The sequence below is a fragment of the Daktulosphaira vitifoliae genome, unplaced genomic scaffold (genome assembly GCF_025091365.1).
Source record: "Daktulosphaira vitifoliae isolate Bord-2020 unplaced genomic scaffold, ASM2509136v1 Scaffold_3, whole genome shotgun sequence".
NCBI lineage: Eukaryota > Metazoa > Arthropoda > Insecta > Hemiptera > Phylloxeridae > Daktulosphaira > Daktulosphaira vitifoliae.
The window spans coordinates 18524673-18548853 of record NW_026099574.1 but is presented as its reverse complement, the minus strand read 5'-3'; the positions used below and the strand labels follow the sequence as shown (position 1 = coordinate 18548853).

At 25.4% G+C, this 24181-nt stretch overlaps 3 protein-coding genes across 9 annotated transcripts; 2 read left to right on the top strand and 1 right to left on the bottom strand.

Annotated features, from left to right (window-relative positions):
• The first annotated feature begins 563 nt into the window (after positions 1–563).
• Positions 564–11209, top strand: LOC126900755 (uncharacterized). Of its 4 annotated transcripts, none has more exons than XM_050676678.1 (5): positions 564–802; positions 1848–2188; positions 2943–3852; positions 5523–5650; positions 10755–11207. In XM_050676678.1, exons 2-5 carry the CDS (start codon positions 1856–1858, stop codon positions 10767–10769), a joined length of 1386 nt encoding a protein of 461 aa, XP_050532635.1. In that variant the 5' UTR covers positions 564–802; positions 1848–1855; the 3' UTR covers positions 10770–11207. The 4 variants fall into 4 exon arrangements, with proteins under 4 accessions (XP_050532635.1, XP_050532634.1, XP_050532636.1 ...); XM_050676677.1 differs by lacking the exon at positions 564–802 and adding an exon at positions 1522–1646 and having other exon boundaries at positions 10755–11209; XM_050676679.1 differs by lacking the exon at positions 564–802 and adding an exon at positions 1522–1646 and having other exon boundaries at positions 5565–5650; positions 10755–11208.
• Positions 11210–11806: 597 nt separating this feature from the next.
• LOC126900360 (glutamate [NMDA] receptor subunit 1-like) lies at positions 11807–16298 on the top strand. Its single transcript, XM_050676018.1, has 16 exons — positions 11807–11969; positions 12049–12233; positions 12333–12584; positions 12686–12778; positions 12851–12952; positions 13024–13298; positions 13373–13486; positions 13554–13701; positions 13783–13999; positions 14061–14195; positions 14277–14434; positions 14499–14882; positions 14946–15103; positions 15404–15576; positions 15639–15892; positions 15957–16298. The coding sequence occupies exons 2-16, from the start codon at positions 12051–12053 to the stop codon at positions 16218–16220; spliced, it is 2910 nt and encodes a 969-aa protein (XP_050531975.1). The 5' UTR covers positions 11807–11969; positions 12049–12050; the 3' UTR covers positions 16221–16298.
• Positions 16299–19181: 2883 nt separating this feature from the next.
• On the bottom strand, positions 19182–24120 carry LOC126900361 (blood vessel epicardial substance-like). Of its 4 annotated transcripts, XR_007702840.1 has the most exons (10): positions 23758–24118; positions 23507–23622; positions 23055–23443; positions 22838–22995; positions 22063–22165; positions 21854–21994; positions 21626–21791; positions 19974–20091; positions 19746–19823; positions 19182–19324 (listed from the first exon to the last, which is right to left on the bottom strand). XR_007702840.1 is itself a non-coding variant. In XM_050676021.1 (9 exons), the coding sequence occupies exons 2-8, from the start codon at positions 23532–23534 to the stop codon at positions 19762–19764; spliced, it is 1047 nt and encodes a 348-aa protein (XP_050531978.1). In that variant the 5' UTR covers positions 23535–23622; positions 23758–24120; the 3' UTR covers positions 19182–19324; positions 19746–19761. The 4 variants fall into 4 exon arrangements, 3 of the variants coding, with proteins under 3 accessions (XP_050531978.1, XP_050531976.1, XP_050531977.1); XM_050676021.1 differs by lacking the exon at positions 19974–20091 and having other exon boundaries at positions 23758–24120; XM_050676019.1 differs by having other exon boundaries at positions 19182–19823.
• Positions 24121–24181: the final 61 nt, after the last annotated feature.

Genomic DNA, 24181 nt, shown 5'->3' with positions numbered 1-24181 from the left:
CATAATAAAAAAATAACTTACCTTTATAACTGCAGTAATCTTTAATTATGTGAGTCGTTTATTTCTCGTAGATATACAAAAAAAACAAAAAACAACAACGAATAAAAAATTTATTATTTTACGAGTGAGCGAATATTCTTTTAAAAATATAAAATCAAAACTTTACAGAACCGTTTGTTCAAATGTTAAGTTTAAGTCATTTGATATCATAAATCAGAATATAATAGTTATAGACAATCAACTACAATTTTACAATATTATCAATACATTCACAGAACAATTTTAGTTGAACTTAATAATATTAAACTTAAATTACATAATCAATTTACACGAAAAGTACTTTAATAACATAACCCTACGAAAATACATCTACTAAACAAAATGAGACTTGTATACATATTATGTTATCAAACGACTCAATATATTAAAACCATAAAGTAACACTATGACTATGACGGTTACTTGTTTATAATCAAGGAAGTTCGAAATTACTATCAATATTTCATGTTGTTAAATAGAAATATGTATAAAATCTTTGAAATTGATAAAAATAGATACATGAACATTTACATACATAACTTATGCATTAAATTTATTCACAATCCAATTGGAATTGTGGATTAGTGTATGTTATAATCTCGAAGTTGTTTTTGATTAATGATATCATTTATACCGGTTGACATAAACTTCTGTGGTTACAATGGTGCTTTTGTTATTGTAAATAAAGATTAATTTATTTTTAATTTTAATTATTGATAGATATGGACTGATAAATTATTAATAGTATATACTCGATTCTATGGTAAGACAATATATTTTTTATTTTTTTACTTCAAAGTAATTTATTTAGTTTCAGTCTGAAAACGGTCATTATAGTTGATTTAATGGGAAGATTTTTTAAACAATAAATAACTAGAATTTAAATAACATTACATCTCTAAATGCGTATAAACTATTCTATAACATTTTCTATATAACATTCCTTAATTTCCAGTTTGTCAACTTCAATAAAAATAAACAATGACTTAATTTTCTTATCTTAGATTTTATTCCCATTTGTTCTCAGTTCATGTTTATTAAAATTCTCTGAATTCTTTTCTTTATTGTTATCTTAAAAAACAAAAATCAATTATCCAATTTTCTGATTTTCTTATTAAGTAGCCTATACGTATTATCAATAGAATTTCATTAGACAATTTTTTAACTACTCCTAGTGCATAAACTTTTTATTGACAAGGCATAGTATCTAAGAAAAGTAATACTATATTATATTTAAAATATAAACAAAAAAATTTCATTAAGAAATATTGTTTGAAAGTGAAATTTTGGAGTTAAAATAATAATTGTTAATATAGTTGACATGACTACAAATTTTGTTGATTAAGTTCAGCTTTTTAAAATTTTTATTTTTTATCATGTGCTGTTGAGGATTAATGAAATTTGTGAAATTGACTTGTCTAGTATTTACAAGTGATGGAAAATTATTTTAACATGATAATGCATTTTATAGTAATATGTGCAATTATTTTAATAGTTTTTAGTGCACTGTCTAGCAACTTCTAGCTTTCAGAAACTCAAATGAATGTTCTTAAAATTTAATTATATAAAAATCAGTATGGATATAACTTGAAAACTTATTAAAATGGGTAGTTAAATTTTAAACATGCATTTTTAAAATACTAAAAATTATTAAATTTAAATTTGTCCTTTAGGGCATTTTAAATTATTTATGTTTTATACAGGTTTTTTTTTTAATATGTTTTTTAACAGCCAATGTCTAGAAAGCTACAACCCCTATGCAAACTATATTAATGATAATCAGAATTAAATTTAAATTGTTTTTTTAGAACAAACAATGAAAATGGAAATAGATTCCTCTTCTGTTGAAAAATTTATGGATTTTTCTTCAAAAAATCCAGTTTGGAAGATTGAATTACCCTATAGTCCGATAGATGTTGATGAAGATCCAGAAAATGTAGATTTTCTATGTGAAATGGTTCGAAATCAATATTTAAAACATTTGAGACAAACATTATATGATAACCTAGATGTAGAGCCTAAAAAATTTCAAAAAGATTGCTTATTTCAAGTAGATCACTGTGTTAACACATGTATGACTGAGATGGAAAAACAAGCTCTTAGGCGATGTTTGATTGCAAGTATTTATCGAAAAAATATGACAAAAATGGTTAGTTTTATTATAATAATGCATTTCTTATATTGACTTTTTTCTGAAATAAATAATTTGTTAAATACATTCATTGAATTTTTTTATATTTTGAAAACCACATTAGTAAAAAATAACTGATCTTAACTAAAACAATTTTTATTTTATAAAAAAATATTTCATTTAATACTATTATTAATGATTTATATGTTAAGCTTGAATTAGACTGAGTCTCTCTGATAGAAACTAATTCATGTGATGTCCTTTTTACTAAAAGTAGTACTTTTAAAATGATAATAAACATAATAAATTATAAAAAAAAAAATTTTCCTCAAAGACCTTAAATTAATATAAATAGTGAATTATATGTTATACATAGTTATTGAAATTAAATGATTGCAATGATAGCATTGCTAATACTGTTTAAACTTTTTAAATCTAATAGTGATTAGGTATAGTTTCACGATGGTTCTCTTAATTATAATAAAAATAATAAATTTGAAAAACCTCATTAAGATTTCTTCGGGACAATAAATATAAATAAAAAATCTATACAAAATTATTGAAATATAAGTAGTTTATTTTATAAATTTTGATAGCTTTATTTGGAAAATATGAAATTATAAGCTATTTTATAACACAAAATGTAGGTTTTACCAATCTCTCTAACATTCTCATTTTAAAAGAGAATGTTAAATATTATAAAATAAAGAAATAAGTAAATTAATTGAATTTTTTAATTAATATTTATTGTTAATTTTTTATTTTTAAATAGATTAATGAAGTTAAAACATGCACCAAAAATTCAGTGATGTATATCTTATTAGAACAATTATTAAAAACTCATAAATCATCACAAGTATCAAAATGCAAAGAAAACCAAAAAGTAACTCTAGTAAGTGTTGGTGTTAACACTGAAAATGAAACTTATGAAATTGAAAAACAAACTGGTTTAGAGGATAACATAATATATTCACTTCAATCAGGCAACAAAGATATCAATTTTTCAACTCATCATTTAAAAAATGAAATGATTGATAATTATGATTCTTCATGTTTATTAGATTCAACAACAAACTATACGAGTCAAAGAGATTTTAAAAATAATAATCCAGAATTTATTTTACCTAAAATTGAATTAAATTTTGTCAACAATACAAAATATCCAATCAAAGATAATACTGGTATTAGTTCTCTATTAAATGATTTACAAGACTCACCAGAGTTAGATCAATATATAACTTTAGAAGAACGATTAATAGCCATGGGCTTAGAAGTAGATAATATAGAATCTACCCAACAAATGCCTAAACTAACTTCTACCGTTAATACAGCTTCTAAGTATATTGTGAGACCAAACAAAATAAGAAATATTCTAAAAAATAAGTTAAAAAGAGAAAGAGTTGCTAGATCTTATGAGCTTCAAAGAAGTATTAATAAATTACCTATTGATTTGCAAAAAAGACTGACACAAAAGTTTGATGAGTTATTTGGAACTGGACATACTTATGATTCGGATCCATTAACAGAAGAGGAAGAAAGAACTATTGCTCACAAGAGAATTGTAAAATTAGTTGTAGATAATATGACACCATATTATAAAGCTAGACGTATAAATCGACATTTATTCAAAACTTTAGCTAAATTTATTTCTAAAAGTCTTATGGAGCAAACATATGGACCAGGTAAGTCAAAATAATATTAAGTATTTATAATAATTGTGGTGTCTTAAAAGAAGGAGATTATCATAAAGTAAACCATTATTTAATATTTAGTTAGAACTGTAAACTATGAATTTTGTTTTATCATAAATATTTATCATATAACACCTCTTACAACTACTAGGATAAGTTATACCCTTTGATGTTTGTCTGTAATGGTAAATAGTATGTATTTTGATTTGATTTGCTGGAATTTACATGTTTACAAACATTATCATTGGAAAAAACTTAAGAAATAAATTTTATTTATAAATTATCATAACATTTAAATTAACATACATAAATATACATTTAAATTTAACTTAACAAAAAAAAAAAATACTTTTGTTTTTATTAAAAATTTTCATTATTACTGAACATTAAACACTTAATTGTCAGTGATCACTAGATAGGACAGTTTACCATTTTACAGAATTTCTACAAAGAGTAATTTATTTTTGATTTGGTGTTGTAATGATAAAATAATACTTTGCCAGACCTAGATTAATGGTGGGTAAGGCGGTATTTTGAATATTTGTAAAACTAAACCATACAGGTCCTAATTTAAGAGCAGGTGCTTCAGGCCTCTTCTTAAATTTTACGTGCTAAATAAACGGAAATTAAACAAATTATGATCTTTTTAACACGCCTATATTAGTTTCACATGTATATTGTTTGTTGTAAGTTTCTAACTCCGCGTGTTATGATGTCGCGTATCCCGTCGTCTATGGCCTTGAGATTAGACTGTCGTAACGTATTCACCCCACCCCGCTCACCACTCGCCGCCTACACTATTTTCCTGTATAATTTTTTGTTTTCGTACCCGTACATGCGTGCGTATTATCAATATTATATATATAAACAAACTTTTATTGTTTATTATTAGATATCAACATTTAAAGATTCAAATTTTTTTGAGTTAATGTACATGTATTATACATATGAGATTACAAATACAGGTAGCTAACTGGTTTTTTATGACAATATTAGTAAGCATATAGCCTTTATTATCATTAGTAATACGACACATTGTTGTGAGTTTATAAACACACTAACTGGCAATACAGAAATTATATCCATTGCTAGTAATAATTGACAATAAACACTCCGTGACTGTAACAGCGATGTCATAAAAAACTAATAAGTGAAAAATAAATACAGTTTAAAAGCGTGTTTTTCAGTTTTTTAAACTATATTTATTTTCATATCATTCCATTTCATTATTATAACAAAGTTTAATAAAAATGTCTTTCTGAAACTTTTGTACCTGTGACTCAACAAATATTAATTCATAATTGTACTTAGTGATACTAAAAAATCAAAAATCAATTAACACTTTTTTTTTTTAATTAAATTATAAAAATATTATAGGAATTCTAACCCAGAATTCTTTCATTAATACATTATTTTATTTAAAGCCATATTTAATAGGTGAGAATTAAGAAAACAAAATATAGTCAGAAGTCATAAATAGGAGGCTAGAGAGGATTTAGCTCTCCTCTCAAAAATACTTTTGTAATTGTTTTATATTATTATATATTAGTACATTTTAGAGTTTAGAGAAATAAAATTCGCACTCTAAAATTTTATACTACTAATAGTTTTTAAATTACTCGATTTTTTTTTTAACTAAAAAATTGGCATTGTGGTTACAGACTTCCTTTCATCCAATTTTCATGTTTGCCTAATATTTTTAGCTTCGCTATTACCAAGAGAATTGGCATTATTTGAGGGACTTAGCACCTATAAAATGAAAAAAATAAAGGACAGCCTCCACTCAAAAGTAATGACTAAGTTTGTTTATTATTAGATAATTGACCTTTTTTACGTATTAAGTAAAAGTAAAAATAATATAAAAGAATTATTGTTACTAAACTTAAATGTATGAACTACTCAAAATTTTAAAACTATATGCTAAAAAAAAATTTTTTTGTTATTTTTCATTGTTCTTTAATAGAGATTACACTAGTTTACTAGCTCAAAATTATTGGTCCCATAAGAAAAATTAAACTTGTTATTAAGTTACCATTATGATCTTATCTGTTCTATAAATAAGATTTTTTTTAATGGCAACATATTAGTTGCATATTAGAATAAATGAAAAAAGGAAATAATAATTAATAAATTAAAAAATATATAAAACTAAAAAATACCATAAATAATTTTCTTTATAATTATTTTATGAGAAATTGAGTGATAAATATTATAAAACTCTACTTCTTAATTTTACAACTTTTTAGAGTATATTTTATTATTTATGTATAATCTATTTATGATGATTCAGCTTAAAAATATATATGTAAAAAAATTAATGTATTTACCTATCACCACGAATATCTAGTATTAGATATTCTTGTATCATATTTTTTTAATATCTATTTTACATTAAAAAGAAATATGCCTGTTTTGATAAATATACATTTAATAAATATTATTTATAAATACAACTATTTTCTATAACGGTAGTAGATTCAGAATTTTTTTAAGGGGGATGGCTCAAAATGTTATTAGTCAGTAAATCATATTTTTTTCCACAAAGCTTATTTTTAATAATTTAAATTTTAATAAATATTATAAGTTATAATAATATTAAAACTTAGTGTAAAAAATTTAAATATAATTTTATATTATTAAAACAAAATTGTACTTTTTTAACTGTGCGCATATTTATCAAGGCAGATATGTCCCATTGTTATTTCTAACAATGCTGAAATTCAGACTTCAATTGCTTTAACGCCTATTGGCTCTAATACATTTGTATTGTATTTAATACTAATATTATAAAATATTCATTATATATATTTTTTTTTTACACATGCTTTAAGAACTAATGCACATGTATTTTCTCTTCTAATATATTTTTATTTAAAAGTTCCTTCAACCACCTTATGCCAACACCGTCTAATATTTTCCATATTCCTACTAGTACTTCATCTGGTTCTTCTGCTTTGTTATTTTTCATTGATGTCACAGCCTCCCTATCTCTTTCTTACTAATTAAATCTACCAGTCCCTTGTTCCATGAGATACCCTCTAATGTTTCTCTTAGATACCATTCAATAATTTTTCAAAATACTCTTTTCACCTTTTTTCACATCGTCATCACTTGATAGCACCCTCATATCAACACTTTTATACACATTACATAGTAATAATCTTTAGATCTTTTTTCTATTACTTTTACAAATCTATAGACTTCTTTTTAACCTTCCTTTGTTCCTAGCCTATCATACAATTCATCATACCTCTTTTTTGCACAAGCGTTTATACTCCATCCAATCTTTTCTCCTTTTGATCTTCTGCGATACTGCTTTTTTTTACTTTCTATGATTTCTTTAACGTCTTCTCATGTCACCACCAGATTCCTTATTTCCTAGCATTCTACTTTTATTCTCGGCAACATTCTTCTTTTCAGTATTTTTTACACAAATAGCAAATCTGTTCCACACATAATTTGTGTCTCCCTCGACATTCCACACAGCCCTCTCTTTTACCGTCTTTAAAATCTTTTAATTTCCACCACGATTCTCCTCCTGTATTCTTTTTGTTTCTGTATATTTTCTTCCCACTATACCACAACTCCATTACCATCAGTTAATGTTGTGAAGTTACATTTTCGCCTGAAATAACTTTACAATCTTTTACTCGCTTTCCGATCTCTCTCTTCCACATAAAATAATCAACCTGTAATCTATTACTCCCACTTTTTTAAGTTATATAGTGTTCTTCCCTTTTTCTAAAATAAGTATTAACCACTTCAGGATCATACGATACTGCAAAATCCAGGATTCTTTCTTCAGCCTTGTTCTTCCCACTAAAACCAAGCTCTCAGTGTACTCCTTCATATCCTCTCTTCTCATTACCTACATATCCATTTATATCTCCACTGATCACCGCATACTTATTACCTTCCTTATTACTTGCATTATTCATCTCTCTCCAAAACATTGTCTTGTCTCTTACATTATATACTACCTGTAGTGCATAGGCACTTACTACTTTCAACACTTTCCTCGAAAATTAATTTTACAACTATCATTCTGTCACTTTTCCTAGCTTCTTCTACTACTTTACTTTTCATCTACCCTGTCCATTATTATCCCTACACCATTCTTTATATTAGTCTACTTGATGTAATAAAAAGAAATCGATGGATGATGAGGATTGGGTTAAATTAAATGGATTGGGTTGCATTGGATTAATTTATCCTATTTCTTAATATTACAAAAATATAGTGAAAGCCTTACGACTACACTTACGTTACTGTACAGATGAACTCGTTTGTTAATAATAAATTGTGATGTTCCTTGACGTAAATATATTAATTTAATTTAATTAAATAAAACACTGATATGAATAGCAACATACCGAATTCATTTCTAAGATTTGAAATAGTTATTTTAACTATGAAAGACTTATATAAAATTAAGGTTGATAAAAATAAGAAGAAATTTTAATATGAAAGAATAAGAGTATCGGTGAATAATGAACTGGTGTGTTAATTTTCCTAACCCTTTTATATTAAACTTACGTGTAAAGTGATGAAGAAAAGTTAGTTTTTCTTAAAAATTTAACTATTTTATCCTGGCGCTTGTTCGGCGCCACAAATACGCTTAAAATAATTAAAAAGATTGATATTAATGTAAACATCGCTCTGAGTGAGCAATATATTTGTAAAAAGTAATAGAATAATTGTTGATTAAAAAAGTAATTGATAATTATTATTTGATAAAATTAATAATTATTTATGTGAAAAATTATTCTAGACGTTTCGAGAGACTTCTATTTTAATTCATTACACTGAGAATATTATTTCAAAACCCTCACCTATTTCCCTTGCTTTCTCTCCCTTCCACTTGGTTGCCTCCGCACAACAAATGTCAACTTTTTTTCTCTTCAATACTTATACTAATTCTCTACTTCTACCAGTTAGTGTTCCAACATTCTACGTACCTATTTTTACTTTGTATTTATCTTTCTCCCTTATACACGAGTCCTGCCAAGAGTTGAATGATGATGTCTCTACACCGTTGACACCACTAGCGTTGGGTAGACCTGTACATATGATTAGTGAAACAGCTACCGCACAAGTTGTTCGGCTGGTATCAAACACTTCTGGTTTTCTCCGTTTCTGACTACTTTATTTCCTCTCACCTGTTACCCCGCGTACATCTGAGATAGGACAATTCCCCTAAGTTTTGTTCAGAATTCATCATACTTTTTGACAAAATTTTATGCCGTCAACCTGACGCAACCACATTAGTCATCTTTTACGACTGGTAGAGGGGCCGTGAAAGTATTCTTATCTCCAATCCACTGAAATAATAATAATAATGAATATATATATATATATATATATATATATATTAATCGGAAGTATTGCGAATCGTGTTAGGTCAGCTTCATAAATTAACACTTTGTGGAGACTTAAAATTAAAAATTTTAGCTTGTTAAAAAAATTGACAACGAAAGACCTTTTTTAAGTTAAAATAACCGTAATGTAATCATACTTATACTTCAAACGACTATAAATAATGATTGGATTAACATGTGACTTTGAAATTTTATATTTTGCCTAAGAAATATAACTAGAAAAACTAGAATGAGTTTTCATCATTATTTTAATATTGTGAGTATATTTTAAAATGGGACTTATGAACGCCTAAAATTCGCTTTCAGACCATTGTGCGCTACCTTTATTTTTTCTTTAATATCGTATGCATATTTGATGGTATGTTGACTCGTTGAAACTTAATCGTACTTGTTATAAAATCTTCACTGCTAACTTCTTAATAACACTAAATTTGCTACTTTCTATGTCTCTGGAAATATTTTTTCGTTCATACATTTATTGTATGTACTTATGAAAAGTTCCGGTGCTTTGTCTACAAATATTTTTACTATTACATTAGTAATCCCGTCTGGGTATGGTGCTTTATTATTCTTGTCTTATGACTGTCGATAATAACTTTTGGACCAATACTATGGTAGTGATTAGAATTTTAAAATATAGTACTGATGGTGAAGCGCAGATGCTGCTATTTTTATCCTAACGCTAACCTTTTGGCGGTAAAATTAAGATCATTAGATGAGCATACGAGAGGAATTGTTATGCATGATATTGACAATATTATTTTTAATGCAAAGTACAATCACCAAACTACTATTAGCAATAATCCTAGTAAATATCATACTCCAAACATGTACCCGCAACACTCAAATATTTATGGACTAGCTCCACCTAATTTCTATTTTACCCGACCTCCACTAAGATCACCTATATATCCCCCGTCCTCTCCGTCCAACTCGTACACGATAAATCAACCACCTATAATGTCTTTACTAAAACATTTACCGATACAATTAATGAAACGTCTCCTTCTACAATCGTAGAAAATCCCTTGTCAGCCAAAACTTCCGTAGTGATATAGGCCCATATTTCAATGCGGGCGTTTAACAAAATTAATAATATAATAATAATTATCAATTATATACTAAAGTTTATTATACTTTATTAAGTTTATATACTTTAGTTTATTCTTAAATATGTAAACATTTTACTTTAGAATCAGAGGCATAACTAGGGTATTGTGCCGATTAAGATTATGTATATAAGAAAAATCTTTACTAATCTTTTCAAACAAAAAGAGCCATGTTTTCTCCATACAATTATTAATGTTTTTTGGGGAGAAATATTCTTTGTCCTGGAAGGTATCAATTTATATATGTCTTCTTATTGTACAAATATTGTTCTCTAAGATATAATTTTATTAAAATCCCTTATCGTTTTAAAAAGAAATATGTTTCGTTTAATTTTTTCTTTTATATTCACTGTAAACATTTGATACACTTTAAGTGCTATTTAAAAAACAAACATTTATTTTTTAGACGAAGAATTTGTAGCTAAAGGAGTCGGAGAATTTTTTGTCGGTGATAAACGTATAGAGACTTTAGAAGATATCTACGATTAATTAAATTCCTATTTTGGCATAACTGTATATATATATTGTTTTAGATTTATGAAATCTACCTTGTTAAACAATTTACTCTTATTTTTAATTTTTTTAAACTTTTGTTAGCTAAAATTAATAATAACTAGAACAAAAAAAATTGTACGTTATTAGTTTATAAGTTTACATGAGAAGTTAAAATATTCATTATTTTATGTTATATTTTTTTTCAACAATCACAGTTACTATATTTATCCAATTTAATGGACCTAACTTAATTTAACTATTAATATATTCAATTGTTTGATTGCGTATTTTTATTAACATTATTGTATTTTTTTTTTATACGTTTTAACTAAATAAATGTAAACCTTGTATTTTCTTTAGTTAACTGTCATGTAATATATTATGTCATAATGTTATAAACATTTTATTAATTTTTGTTTATCCTCTTTACTCTATTTATTTCGTGGAATTTATTACCAATTACAGTTGAACATTTTTTATAACTAAATAATCGATTAATTAATCTATAGATTAATTTCTGATGTTTCTGGCTATGTCTTATTTTGGGAGACAAGTAAAAGTTGTTCCACCTTGTTATAGTTCTAGATCCGACTCAAGGGTGAGTGTTATGGGTTCTAGAGTGATATGTTGAGTGTATAGTATCTTTCTTAAGTTTATATAAAAAGGCAGCGAAATGAAATTTATATTTTAAGTAACATTACTCAGTTGATTACATTTTTTATAATCTCTTTTATACTGAAAGAGATTATACCTTACAACCTTTTAACGTTGATCCTACTGTACTTTAATCATAAAATTTTATTATGATACCTCAATAACGGTAACAATTTAGTTTCGTTCTAATACTCTTAGAGTGTATACACATGTTAAACATTTTTTCAAACATAATGTATATATTATACATATTTAGCCCTAGTACTATGATCAATAAATCCATTAAGAATTACCACGAGTTGCTATGACAACGACCCTACTCAAGCATGCTCTGTGGACCATAAGTCTGATTCTACTTTTTGTACTTATTCTTGTATTTTCACAATTTTTTACTAAAACAATCATGCTGCCGGTCGAATGTATTGTACTGAAGTAATTTTAATTATTTAAGAAGAATATCCCAGGTTCACAGGTACATTATAACATACTATTCTCAAAATATAATGTCTATTAATTTATAAGGCTTAGTTATCATTAAATTAACTATTTAGGTATGATGAAGAAAATCTGGGCAAAGCTCTTTTTTTATATCATATCATTGATTTATAAAATCAATTTATCTTACGCTAGTGAAAATTTAGTTAAAGAAAACACAGACAACAACCCTCATGAATTTCATATAGGTGGTGTGTTGAGTAGTTTTGAAAGCGAAGAGTATTTTCACCGAACGATTGAAGTATGTGCAAAATTTAAAAACGAAATTATTGAAAGATATTTAGTCTTTGGTTCATTACCTTATTTTAAAATACTAATTAAATAAGTAATTTTTTTTTAGCATCTCAATTTTAATACGCCATTTGTGAATCCTGGAAATACGTTTTTTGCTCACTCAATAAGAATGGATCCTAATCCTATAAAAACAGCTTTAAATGTTTGCAAACAATTAATTGTACGCAGAGTATATGCTGTTATTGTATCTTTACCTCAAATAGGTGATTTATCGCCAGCTGCAGTATCTTACACTAGTGGTTTCTATCATATACCTGTCATTGGGATATCATCTAGAGATTCTGCTTTCTCTGATAAAGTAATTCTCTATTTTAATGTTTTTTATGTAGTGTGTTATTTCTTAGTTAAAATTATTATTAACTGAAGTACAAATTTGAAATTTATAGTTTTTTTTTCTAGAATATTCATGTATCATTTCTTCGTACTGTTCCTCCATATTCACATCAAGCAGAAGTCTGGGTTGAATTGCTTAAGTATTTTAATTACTTAAAAGTAAAAAATTTCATACAGAGTGAAATAATAATAATAATATTGAAGTTACAATTTTTATGCATTTTTTTTCAGGTAATATTCATTCACAGTTCAGATACTGATGGTCGTGCATTTGTTGGTAGATTTCAAACTACTTCTCAAAATCAAGGAGAAGACATTGAAAAAAAAATTCAGGTTTTTATTTAAAATTTATATATTTTTTATTATACAAATTATGATAAATTACTTGAAAAATTTTCTGTTAGGTTGAAGCTGTAATAGAATTTGAGCCTGGTCTCTTTCACTTCAACAATCAACTTAATGAAATGAAAAGTGCTCAAGCCAGAGTATATTTGATGTATGCAAATAAAATGGATGCTGAAGTAATTTTTAGAGATGCTGCTGTTCGTAATATGACAGAAGCTGGCCATGTTTGGATAGTTACAGAACAAGCATTAGATGCAGTAAATGTTCCTGAAGGCACTATAGGTTTAAAATTAGTTAATGCATCTAATGAACTAGCTCATATATACGATAGTATGTAAGTTATAGACATTTAGTTATTAACACAGCAATTAAATATTTATTAAACATCCATTAATATGTACTGTATAGCTATATTTTGGCTTCAGCGATAACAGATATGAACCGTACTAAAACCATTACTCAGCCACCTGCTGATTGTGATAATTCAGGAACAATATGGGATACGGGCAAAACACTTTTCGAGTAATTATTTTGTTTTATAATAACTCATTAAAATTTTGTACAAAAAATTATCAACACTTTATTTTAGTTATATAAAAAAACAAGTATATAAAGAGGGACATACAGGAAAAGTAACTTTTGATCACAATGGAGATAGAATTTATGCGGAATATGATATAGTTAATGTGAAAGAAGTGGCATATAAGGATGCCATTGGAAAATACTACTTTAATAGTGTACATATTTATATTGTATTCTACTATACTAGGTATTCATTAAAAATTTAGGTAATAAAATAATAAATATTTATTTTTTAGGAATTAAATAAAATGAAACTTCGTTTAAATGAGTCAAATATCATGTGGCCTGGACGTTTAAGGAAAAAACCAGAAGGTTTTATGATACCAACTCATTTAAAAGTTCTAACAATTGAAGAAAAACCATTTGTTTATGTTAGACATCTACAAAAGGAAGATGACCAAAATTGTGAAAAGGATGAAATTAAATGTCCATTGTATAACACATCAACTAAAGGTAGAAACTCTTTAATAGTTCTCTGTTAAAATGAGCCTAAGTTATTTATATTTTCCTAAAGAGCCTAAGATTTACTGTTGCAAAGGATATTGCATAGATTTACTTGTGGAGTTGTCAAACACAATTAATTTCACATACAGTTTATCACTATCCCCAGATGGACAATTTGGAAATTATGAAATAAGAAATAATTCAGGTTTTATAATAATCTATTATTTTAAGAGTATTCATTATATGTTAATACTCACTTTATTTGAAATTGAATTGTTTCATGTAGGAAGTGGAAAAAAAGAATGGAATGGATTAATCGGAGAACTAGTATATGAACGAGCAGACATGATATTAGCTCCATTAACTATTAATCCAGAAAGAGCAGAATTTATAGAATTTAGTAAACCATTTAAATATCAAGGAATTACAATTTTAGAAAAAAAAGTATAAGTAGTTTAGTATTTTAAATTATTTATAAATGTTTTTCAATTTAAATCAATTATTTTAGCCATCAAGATCTTCTACCCTAGTATCATTTTTACAACCATTCAGTCATACATTATGGGTACTGGTTATGGGCTCTGTTCATGTTGTGGCTCTTGTTTTATATCTGCTTGATCGTTTTTCTCCATTTGCACGTTTTAAATTAATCAATGCAGATGGAACAGAAGAAGATGCCCTCAATTTATCCAGTGCAACATGGTTTGCATGGGGTGTGTTACTAAATAGTGGAATTGGAGAAGGAACACCAAGAAGTTTTTCAGCTAGAGTATTAGGTATGGTGTGGGCTGGTTTTGCCATGATAATTGTTGCATCATATACTGCCAACTTAGCTGCTTTTCTCGTTTTGGAAAGACCAAAAACAAAATTATCTGGAATTAATGATGCCAGGGTAATTTATTTATATCACCTAATAATAATAATAAAAATTATAATTAATATTATTATTTTGTAGCTACGTAGTACAATGGAAAATTTGACATGTGCTACAGTTAAAGGCTCTGCTGTTGACATGTATTTTAAAAGGCAAGTGGAACTCTCAAATATGTACAGAACTATGGAAGCCAATAACTATGAAACTGCAGAAGAAGCTATAAGGGATGTAAAAAATGAGTAAGACAAACTAATAATAAAGATTAATTTTTTAATACTTAAGTTAAAATAAACTTGTCAATTAAAATTATTATAGATAATAATGTTAGACAAAACTTTTTAAATAATTACTTTTATTAATTTTAAAAGAATAATTATTAATAATACAGACATAAAAGCAAAATATTGGCTATTTTTACTTTACAATAGATAAAATAATAGTTTTAAGAAGTACCTTTATCCACTCAACCTTTTAAATTTGAAAAAAGTAATATAATTTAAAAATTGTGATTTTTAAAATTGATTCAATTTTTTTTATAGCAAACTTATGGCATTTATTTGGGATAGTAGTCGTTTAGAATTTGAAGCAGCCCAAGATTGTCAATTAGTAACTGCTGGTGAATTATTTGGGCGTTCTGGTTATGGAATTGGCTTACAAAAAGGATCACCTTGGTCAGAATCAGTTACTTTATCAATTTTAGATTTTCATGAAAGTATGAAAACATAATAAATTATCATATTAATCGACTTCATAATTGTTTTAAATTATATTTAGGTGGATTTATGGAGAGTTTAGATGATAAATGGATATTTCAAGGGCGAGTGGAACAGTGTGAAGATCAAGAAAAAACTCCTAACACATTAGGATTAAAGAATATGGCTGGTGTTTTTATTCTTGTTGCTGTTGGTATTGTAGTAGGAATGTTTTTGATTGTTATTGAAATTGGGTATAAAAAACATCATGTTCGAAAACAAAAACGGCTGCAATTGGCACGGAATTATGGACAAACATGGAGAGCTATAGTTCAAGTAAAAAATATTGAAATAGCTATGCTGTGTATAGTTTTTATAAATAAGTATTGCTTATCAATAGAAACGTAAGGTTATGAGAATGCAAAGTAGAGGCAGTGGTGTGGGTGCACTTAGTTTATCAGTTGAAGCTTTACCTAGAAGTGTGCTAAATATACAAAGTCCAATTAGGTCAATTGAAACATTACCAAGAACATGTCGCAATTCACCAAGTCCAACAAGAGCATGGTCTGGCAGACAAATGGTACATAGAAAGAGTGATGACTTACCATTAAGATCACCAATAAGTGGACCACATCAATTACATTATCATAATAATTTTATATAATCTCTGAATTTTACTATACTATAGGTGTGTCATGGGATTACTAATTAATAAAGTGAGAGCAATGTAATATAAACCATATCTTGCCAAGTTCATACTATTCATTCAAAATATTAATGTCTCAATGACTGCCAATATTGTCTATAGGATTAATAAATCCCAATAGCTTTTTAGAAAATTCTTTTGTATCAAACTAGAAAAAAATTTGAGCATTACCAATTTAAGTTTAATTAGTCTAGATATTAAAATGAATCTAACATCAACAAACATTAAGCCCTCAAGTAAAGGTTTTAAGACCAACATAATTTTATAGCTCATTCATTATTATTTTGCTACACCAGCGAAATGTTTTTCAATTAATATTAATTAAACATTTTCAAAACTTAAGTAATTTAAAATAGCTAGATACATGCAATACAAAAATAAATTATCATAAAAGAAAACTTTTTTAATTTTAAATTTTAGAAGACTACTTTAGTTCAAACCAGTTAATTGTAGCAGTTGTATAGTTTTTGACAAATTTTAACTCTTGAACAAATTATAACAGAATTAAGATTCTTTTTTTCTCCTTATTTTACCTTTTATAAAATTCTGGCTATGCTATTGTTGCATATGTAATTAATTTAAAAACTATTATCAACCAAAAATATAATATAATTTATCTGGGCAGTATATTTAACGTAATAATGTAATTCATTTTTATATATTTTTACCAGGTATTATCTATATTGCTTTATTATAAAATAAAATGAAAAACTGCTCACAGGCATTACTTTTAAAATAAAATTTATAAAATAAATTTTATAGAATCATGAGTGTTCTTATGAGGAGATTAGATGAAAATAAATACATAGTAAAGATATACTTTTCAAATGGATAAAAAATAATTCTTCCCTTCTCCATGAAAAAACAACGAAACCACCCCTGTAAAAAAATATAATGAATATTAAGAATTTTAGGAAATATTTTGAGTATAAAAATCCTTGAGGAGTACATATACAAACAATATCATTTTTTACAGTTTAATTTTTATATTGTTTGTGTTGATAAATATTTAAAATATGGTAAGTGTAAGTGCAAAAATTGATTGTTTCTTTAATTTGTTAACATTTTTTTTTCTTTTAATGTCATAATTTTGTTAAGTCGCAGACATTTTCATCAAAATGTGACCCCTTATTTAATGTCTGGTTAGCATGAACCTGTATAAATCTGTTGATATAATTATTTTTTGTTTATATNGTCTGGTTAGCATGAACCTGTATAAATCTGTTGATATAATTATTTTTTGTTTATATATGTATACATTTTGTTTTTTCTATTAATTTTATTATAATGTTAAATAAAAAAGAACATTTTTTATTCTTTGATTTTAACAATGGATTAAAGTAATTATACTACAACAATTTTTTAATTTTTTATTTAAGAAATATCAAAACATTTTAGTTTAATATAAATGTTGATACTTAATGTTGAAAAAGAAATTAGACTAAGGCCATAGAAGTATACTCATAAGTACAAATATATGTAATATTCAAAACATTTTTTTTACCTCCAATTACACATAGTTATTATAATTTAGGATCTTACCAGCCTACTTAACTTAGGAGATTGTTGTTTTAAAGATAAAAAACCTTAGTTAATTTTAAACTGATAAATATCAGTGAAAGGGATGATCATTCCAGTAACTAAGTTGATCTCTCCCCTAACAATAGTCTCTGTCAATCACCATACTTTGAAATCTTTGCAATATGTGTTATGTACCTTCTGCATTAAAAACTAAGTTATACCATTCTTTGATTCATTATATTAACTATATTCAGTAAAATATTTAAAAATTTAGATTTATCCTTTTATTTATTTAATAAATTATTATGTTTTTCTTCTAATTTTGATTTTGATGTTGAATATAGAAATTTAATAGTTGGATATTAATATCTCATAAATTATCACTACGGAATATCTACAAGCGATTTTAAATTGTTAACTCAATGCCAATACCTATGGCTCATCTCTTCAATACTCTTCAATTATTTTCTACCTTGTCTTTATTTAAAGAAGTATTTTTCCCAAGTATATCACTGACTAAAATAGAAATATTTATCTTTACTACTTTCACATATACACATTTTTATATCCATATCTTTTCTCTTGTGCTTGTTATTAAAATTATAGTAAAAATTCTTATTTAATATAAATACTAAGACATACATTTCACATTCTACTATCAATTTTTTTATATAATACAAGTAAATAAACATAAAACAAATATTTATATTTATTTATCACTCTTTATTTTAAATTAGTATAATTTAAATAACAACATTATACATTTTACAATGTTATTAATTTTAAAATACTTTTGAATTAATTACAGTTCAGAGTTATTAATATATAAATCGACTAGGTACATTTCATAATTATCACTTCAGTAGCGTCATCCTTAATGTAAATTAATATTATATAAATTATACAATATTTGAACAACAACAAAAAAAAAATATATATATAATATATCTTTCATATATACATTATTTTTTTAGAAACAATAAAGTATAACTTGAGTAATTCACAAGAAATATATTACATAATTACCATTCATCACTTACATTAAAATAATTAATAAATGAAAATTTTATTAATAAAAAAAAATTTTGCTCAAAATAATTTCAATTTTTAATAATATTTATTTAATGTTTAAATCATCAGTTAAAATAATAATTATATAAATTAAATAAATAATAGTAATTTAATTATTTATTGTATATTAAATATTAATACCAAACATTTTTAGGTGCAGATAAAAGCTTACAGTTTAATAACATCAACCAGAACTTTAAAATACAAATTATTTTCTTCTCATACAATAATATTTTATATTTTATTGATTATATATAGAATAGACATGAAAGTAATAATGCAAAAGACCAATGATTATATGAGCACCTTTTTTTTTTATAAATAAAACTGATTTTTAAGCATCCCTTAACACTAAAAACTTCATTGGAGTCTTGAGTCATTTTATCTTAGCCCTAAATTCATATGTATTATTATCATTGAATTTAATAAAATACATACACATTTTGCACACAAAATGAATCACTCATAATCTAACTAAAGTAATAACTAATTTTATTTTTAAAACATATTTTATTAAAAATTAAAATACTGGAAATTTAACTTTTCAATAGTTAAAATCACAGATTTTTATATTTTATGTGATGCAATCATTAATTAATAAATAATTTGTAAAACTTATAATAATTTATACTATTTTATTTAAAAATAAATAAAATTGGAATGTCAAAAAATTGCTATAGTTTGATTATATACTTATATTAGTAGCTAGATAATTTGAATTACATGTCAAAGAAAAAAGTAAAATTAATGTGATTCATAAATTCGATAAGTGCCAAAAATAAAATCTGATTTCAATTTATTGAAAAAACTCATCAAATATCAATTGTTTTATATAAAAACTAGATATTAACTTATACATCTAAGATCACAAAATTATTTATATTATAATACTTTATTAATTGAAACTTTAAACAGGAGTCTCGTGATCAACTTCTTCAATTCTGCTCAATCTCCACCCATTAGGATCAACTAAAAACAATTAAGAATATAAATGAAAAATTGTATAAGTACTTTAAATTTATTATACAACCATTAAATGTTAATTTACTTTAAACTTGGATACTCTTAAACCAATAATCAAATAATAAATCAAATTAAATTTCAATAAATGATACTCACCATTTAAAATAAGCTTATTTATGAAGAGTCTTGAGCATATCTCGCACAGATTGCTCAGAGTACCAAGATGATTGATACTTAATCAATGGTTTATTTTCTGGGCATGCATGGTCACTCTCTAATTATAACAAAAGTATATCATGCAAAAATAGTTTGAAAGTATAAATATTTTTATAAAGCACATATTATTCACAACTTGAATTAATTAAGCTACCAATCAAATTAGAATATATATAATTGAAAAAAAACCAGCACAGGGGGTCAGGCACAGTTGATATCTGACAGTGATTAAAATCATTATCATAAAAAACGCTTTGATGCAAATCTTTAGATAGTGTTTAATTTAAAAAAAATGGTGGATTATTCCAAAAGCTACATAATCTGCTATTTCTTTATTTATATCCTAATTAAGATAAAGTATATCGAATGAAAAAGAAATATAAATACTACTTCTCATGAAAAATTGTATCAATCCATACATTTTTCAACAAGTTATAGCACAATAAAGTTAAAAATGTAAAATACAAAATTGAAAATTTTCACACAAAAATATCATTTGGTAGCCATTTTCACCATGAAGACAAAATAAAGTCCGAAATTTTTTTTTTCATAATAAAGTAAATTACATTACCTTTAATTTAAGATATATATAATAGTGTCAGACAAGGAACAAGGGAAATTTTTTCAATTTTTAAGGATAATGTATTCGATTAGATACGATTTGTGATCATTTGACATATTGTTGAAAGAAATCGATCCAGTGAGAGCTGAGAAAAAGTAGTGACAAAAAAAAAAAAAAAAAACAACACCTTCTCAGCTTTGCATCGAAATTAAAATGAAATATATATATTATATAATGTTCAGTAAGTAAGGAAACGGGTTTGTACTTTTCTCATTGTTTGTAACAATTGACCTGTTTCCTTATTTACAGAACACCTGTATATACATTTTTTTATGATAGTACTAGCTATCATTATAGTTTGTTAATGTAACAAATTTTGAAATAAGAGATGCACAATTGACAAAAATGATTGGCATACTTAATAGTTTAGTATCACAGATGTATTAAACTCTGATGATAATGAAACTAGTATCATTAAAATTTTAAAATCAATTATGAAAAACAAACCAAAAAAAAGTTTGTTAACATGATGGTTACAAATTAATGTAATTCAAATTTTAGATGTGTTCAGTCATAAAATATAAGTGATAAAAATCAATAAATAAATTAGATAAATATCAAAAAAAAAAAAACCTTAACTGAAGCTACTATATAATAAAAAATGTTAATAAAATGAAATATAGAAAAAAACTAAAAATCAATTTTAGATCAATAAATTATAATAACTTAAAATCAAGCTGTATAAAATTAAAAATAATTGCACTAATTGAAGCATATCTACTTTCTTTGAATAGAATAACACGTAACAAAAAAATTACAAGCAGAAATAATTTGATTAGTGATTTGGTAAAAAACTTATAATATATCTTACGANTTTGATTAGTGATTTGGTAAAAAACTTATAATATATCTTACGATAAAAATACAAAATTAATATAAAAACTAACTTTTCATTTCTAAGTATTAGAATGTATTAAATTAGAATTAGTTGAAATACTTAACTATAATAATAATAATTTAATTAACATACCTTGAAGTTCACGTTTTAATATAGTTTCAATCCCAGCTTGTCCATCACCATTACGTTTCAAATAGAGAACTGTTTGTTTTTCATCATTTGGATTACCTAGTAATTCTCCTTCTTCACTTTCATGCCATTGATTTGGGGAGTGACCATTTGACATTGTTTCACTTACCTACCAGTTTTTTTTTTTAATTTTATATTTTTTATAAATTTCTATAAATTGTTTTTTCAAACCTGCATTAGTTTTTTAACAACATCCCGACCAAGAATATGATCAAATATAGTATACAAAAACTGATCAGTAATAATAGATAACCTTAACTTATCACGATGCCACAATAAAACTCTCGAGTCTTCTACAGCTGTAACAGAAACCTATAATAACAATTTATATATTATTATTGATATTCACTTAAAAGTTAAAACAACATAAATTTAATTACCTGAAAAAATTCATCAGTAGATACACCAAACCATTCAGGGGAATCTAAAAACTGGTAGGGGAATACTATATGTAAAGCATTGCCATTCTGAGATATCACCAATCTGTATAAAATAAGCAAAAAGTTATTTTAACAAAGATATATCTTTTACATTACAGTTATTAATGAACAATTTATTGGCTCCCTTTAACAAAAATGTATATTAAAGTAAGAAACTAGTAATTTTATAGTCATATTAATAATATTCAAAGAAATTTGAATTTATTATGAAATAATGTAATGAATACCAAATAATCAAAACACCTACAAATAATAAATATTAAATTTTAAATTAAGTAAATTTTTTTTATTAATAACACATTAACCATAAGATATTTTTTTTTAATAATAACCAAAAAAAATATTTAAATTGTTTAAACAATTTAATTGTAAGAAATATTGTATAAAACAACTAATTTCATTTAAATTATATAGTTTTATTGTTGATAAGTGACTAATACCTTATAACTCTAAAAAAATCAATTTTGCCATAATGGTATGAAAAAAGTAGAAGAAAAACACTAAAATTTGATAAAATCATATGCAATGTTTTTTCAAACAAATTTACAGGCTAAATGGAAATTTTTTTGTATCTTAGATATAAATAACTTATTTAAATATTTTTTTTATTATCTGAAAAATTTGACTTTTTTTAAAAATTGAGGACTAAGATGGCCAAAAGACATTGGTAACTGATATAAAATGATTTGCCATATTTGACAACCATTTTACTTACTTTCCAGAAAGCACTAATGACAAACTATCAACCCTAGTGACTTTTTCTTCTGCAAATATTTCTAGAGTTTTTAATGGTCGAACCATTTTCATACATGATATAATTTTTCTAAATTGTTTACGACTAACTTTTAAAGGTAGAAACAATGATTTATATACCTGTTAAAAATTATTAATTAAAAAAATAATAATAATTATATTCTATATTATTTACATACTTGTTCTAATTCATCACTAAATTTAATAGGTTTTAGTTGATAAAATAGCACAAAGACATAAATCAGATTTACAACAAAAGATGCTGAATTCCATAATAAACTATCAATCCAACATTGGACATTTCGAGCCCAAAGTGCCATAATTGCAGTGGCAGTAGTCAAGGCTAATCGTATAAAAAGAATCAAACGAGAGGGAGATCCAAAAGGTAACATATAGCAAATGAACATGATAGCCTGTGATAAATGAAAATAAGGATGATTGAATACAGTTGATAAACATGATGAGTTTAGAGTTAAAACAGTAGCTGTATCTAAAAATGTTTTCAAGGAAGACCATGCAAGATAATCATTAAAAGAACAGCCTCCACCATCATAGCAACTATAATTACCTAGAAACAAATAAAATTAATTAATTAGTTCTTTGATTTATAAGTTTAATATGTGTGTGTTACTTTGAGCTGTAATATTTGTGTTATTCATTATATTTATAGCTTAGACTCCAATACTTCAACAATGATGAACCGAGGTCAAGGGAAAATAAAGTAGTCATTACCAATAGAATAAATTTCTACATAAAAAAAAAGTTCAAGATAAAAATAAAAAACAATCTAAAGGTAAAAATGACGTTTTAGAGGGTGAATCGATCACAGATCAAACACCTACATAAAAACTGTAAAGTGATTATTGTCAATAGTTTACTCACCATAAACAAGTCTTACATTTATTAAAAATTAAAATAGCAATTATTAAATTTAACTGTCGACAATAATCATTAGTACAACTGAGTTTACAAAAATTGTACAAAATAATATCACTAAAAAATTTTGAAATGATTTAGTGAGATCACCATTCCGAAAAAACTACAACAAGTTCATCGTAGCATTTATAAGTTACTTTTCTTCAAATAATATTTAATAGCTAGCTCTCGAAAAATTTAAGCAATTGTAGTAACTATATCATTTTGATTACATACAATAAGGGAGACACTGAATAAAAGGTGACACTGATAGCCATCTAACAATTATAAAATAAGGGTAAACTCTAGATATTGTATGTGATAGGGATATGCTCCTCGTGCAGCAGCTGCAATAAGCACTATCGATATATTCACATATTATCGAATATTC

What these genes read in the sequence shown, in the direction of transcription:
- LOC126900755 (XM_050676677.1), top strand. An exon ending in GAAAAAATATGACAAAAATG is followed by an intron (nt 2,189 to 2,942) that starts GTTAGTTTTATT and finishes ATTTTTAAATAG; the next exon opens with ATTAATGAAGTTAAAACATG. An exon ending in GGAGCAAACATATGGACCAG is followed by an intron (nt 3,853 to 5,522) that starts GTAAGTCAAAAT and finishes TTGTGGTTACAG; the next exon opens with ACTTCCTTTCATCCAATTTT.
- LOC126900360 (XM_050676018.1), top strand. Translation starts at nt 12,051, where the DNA reads ATGATGAAGAAAATCTGGGCAAAGCTCTTTTTTTATATCATATCATTG. An exon ending in ACATTGAAAAAAAAATTCAG is followed by an intron (nt 12,953 to 13,023) that starts GTTTTTATTTAA and finishes ATTTTCTGTTAG; the next exon opens with GTTGAAGCTGTAATAGAATT. An exon ending in GAAAATACTACTTTAATAGT is followed by an intron (nt 13,702 to 13,782) that starts GTACATATTTAT and finishes TTTATTTTTTAG; the next exon opens with GAATTAAATAAAATGAAACT.
- LOC126900361 (XM_050676019.1), bottom strand. Translation starts at nt 23,534, where the DNA reads ATGAATAACACAAATATTACAGCTCAAA. An exon ending in CACAAATATTACAGCTCAAA is followed by an intron (nt 23,444 to 23,506) that starts GTAACACACACA and finishes ATTTGTTTCTAG; the next exon opens with GTAATTATAGTTGCTATGAT. An exon ending in TTGTTAAAAAACTAATGCAG is followed by an intron (nt 21,792 to 21,853) that starts GTTTGAAAAAAC and finishes AAAAACTGGTAG; the next exon opens with GTAAGTGAAACAATGTCAAA.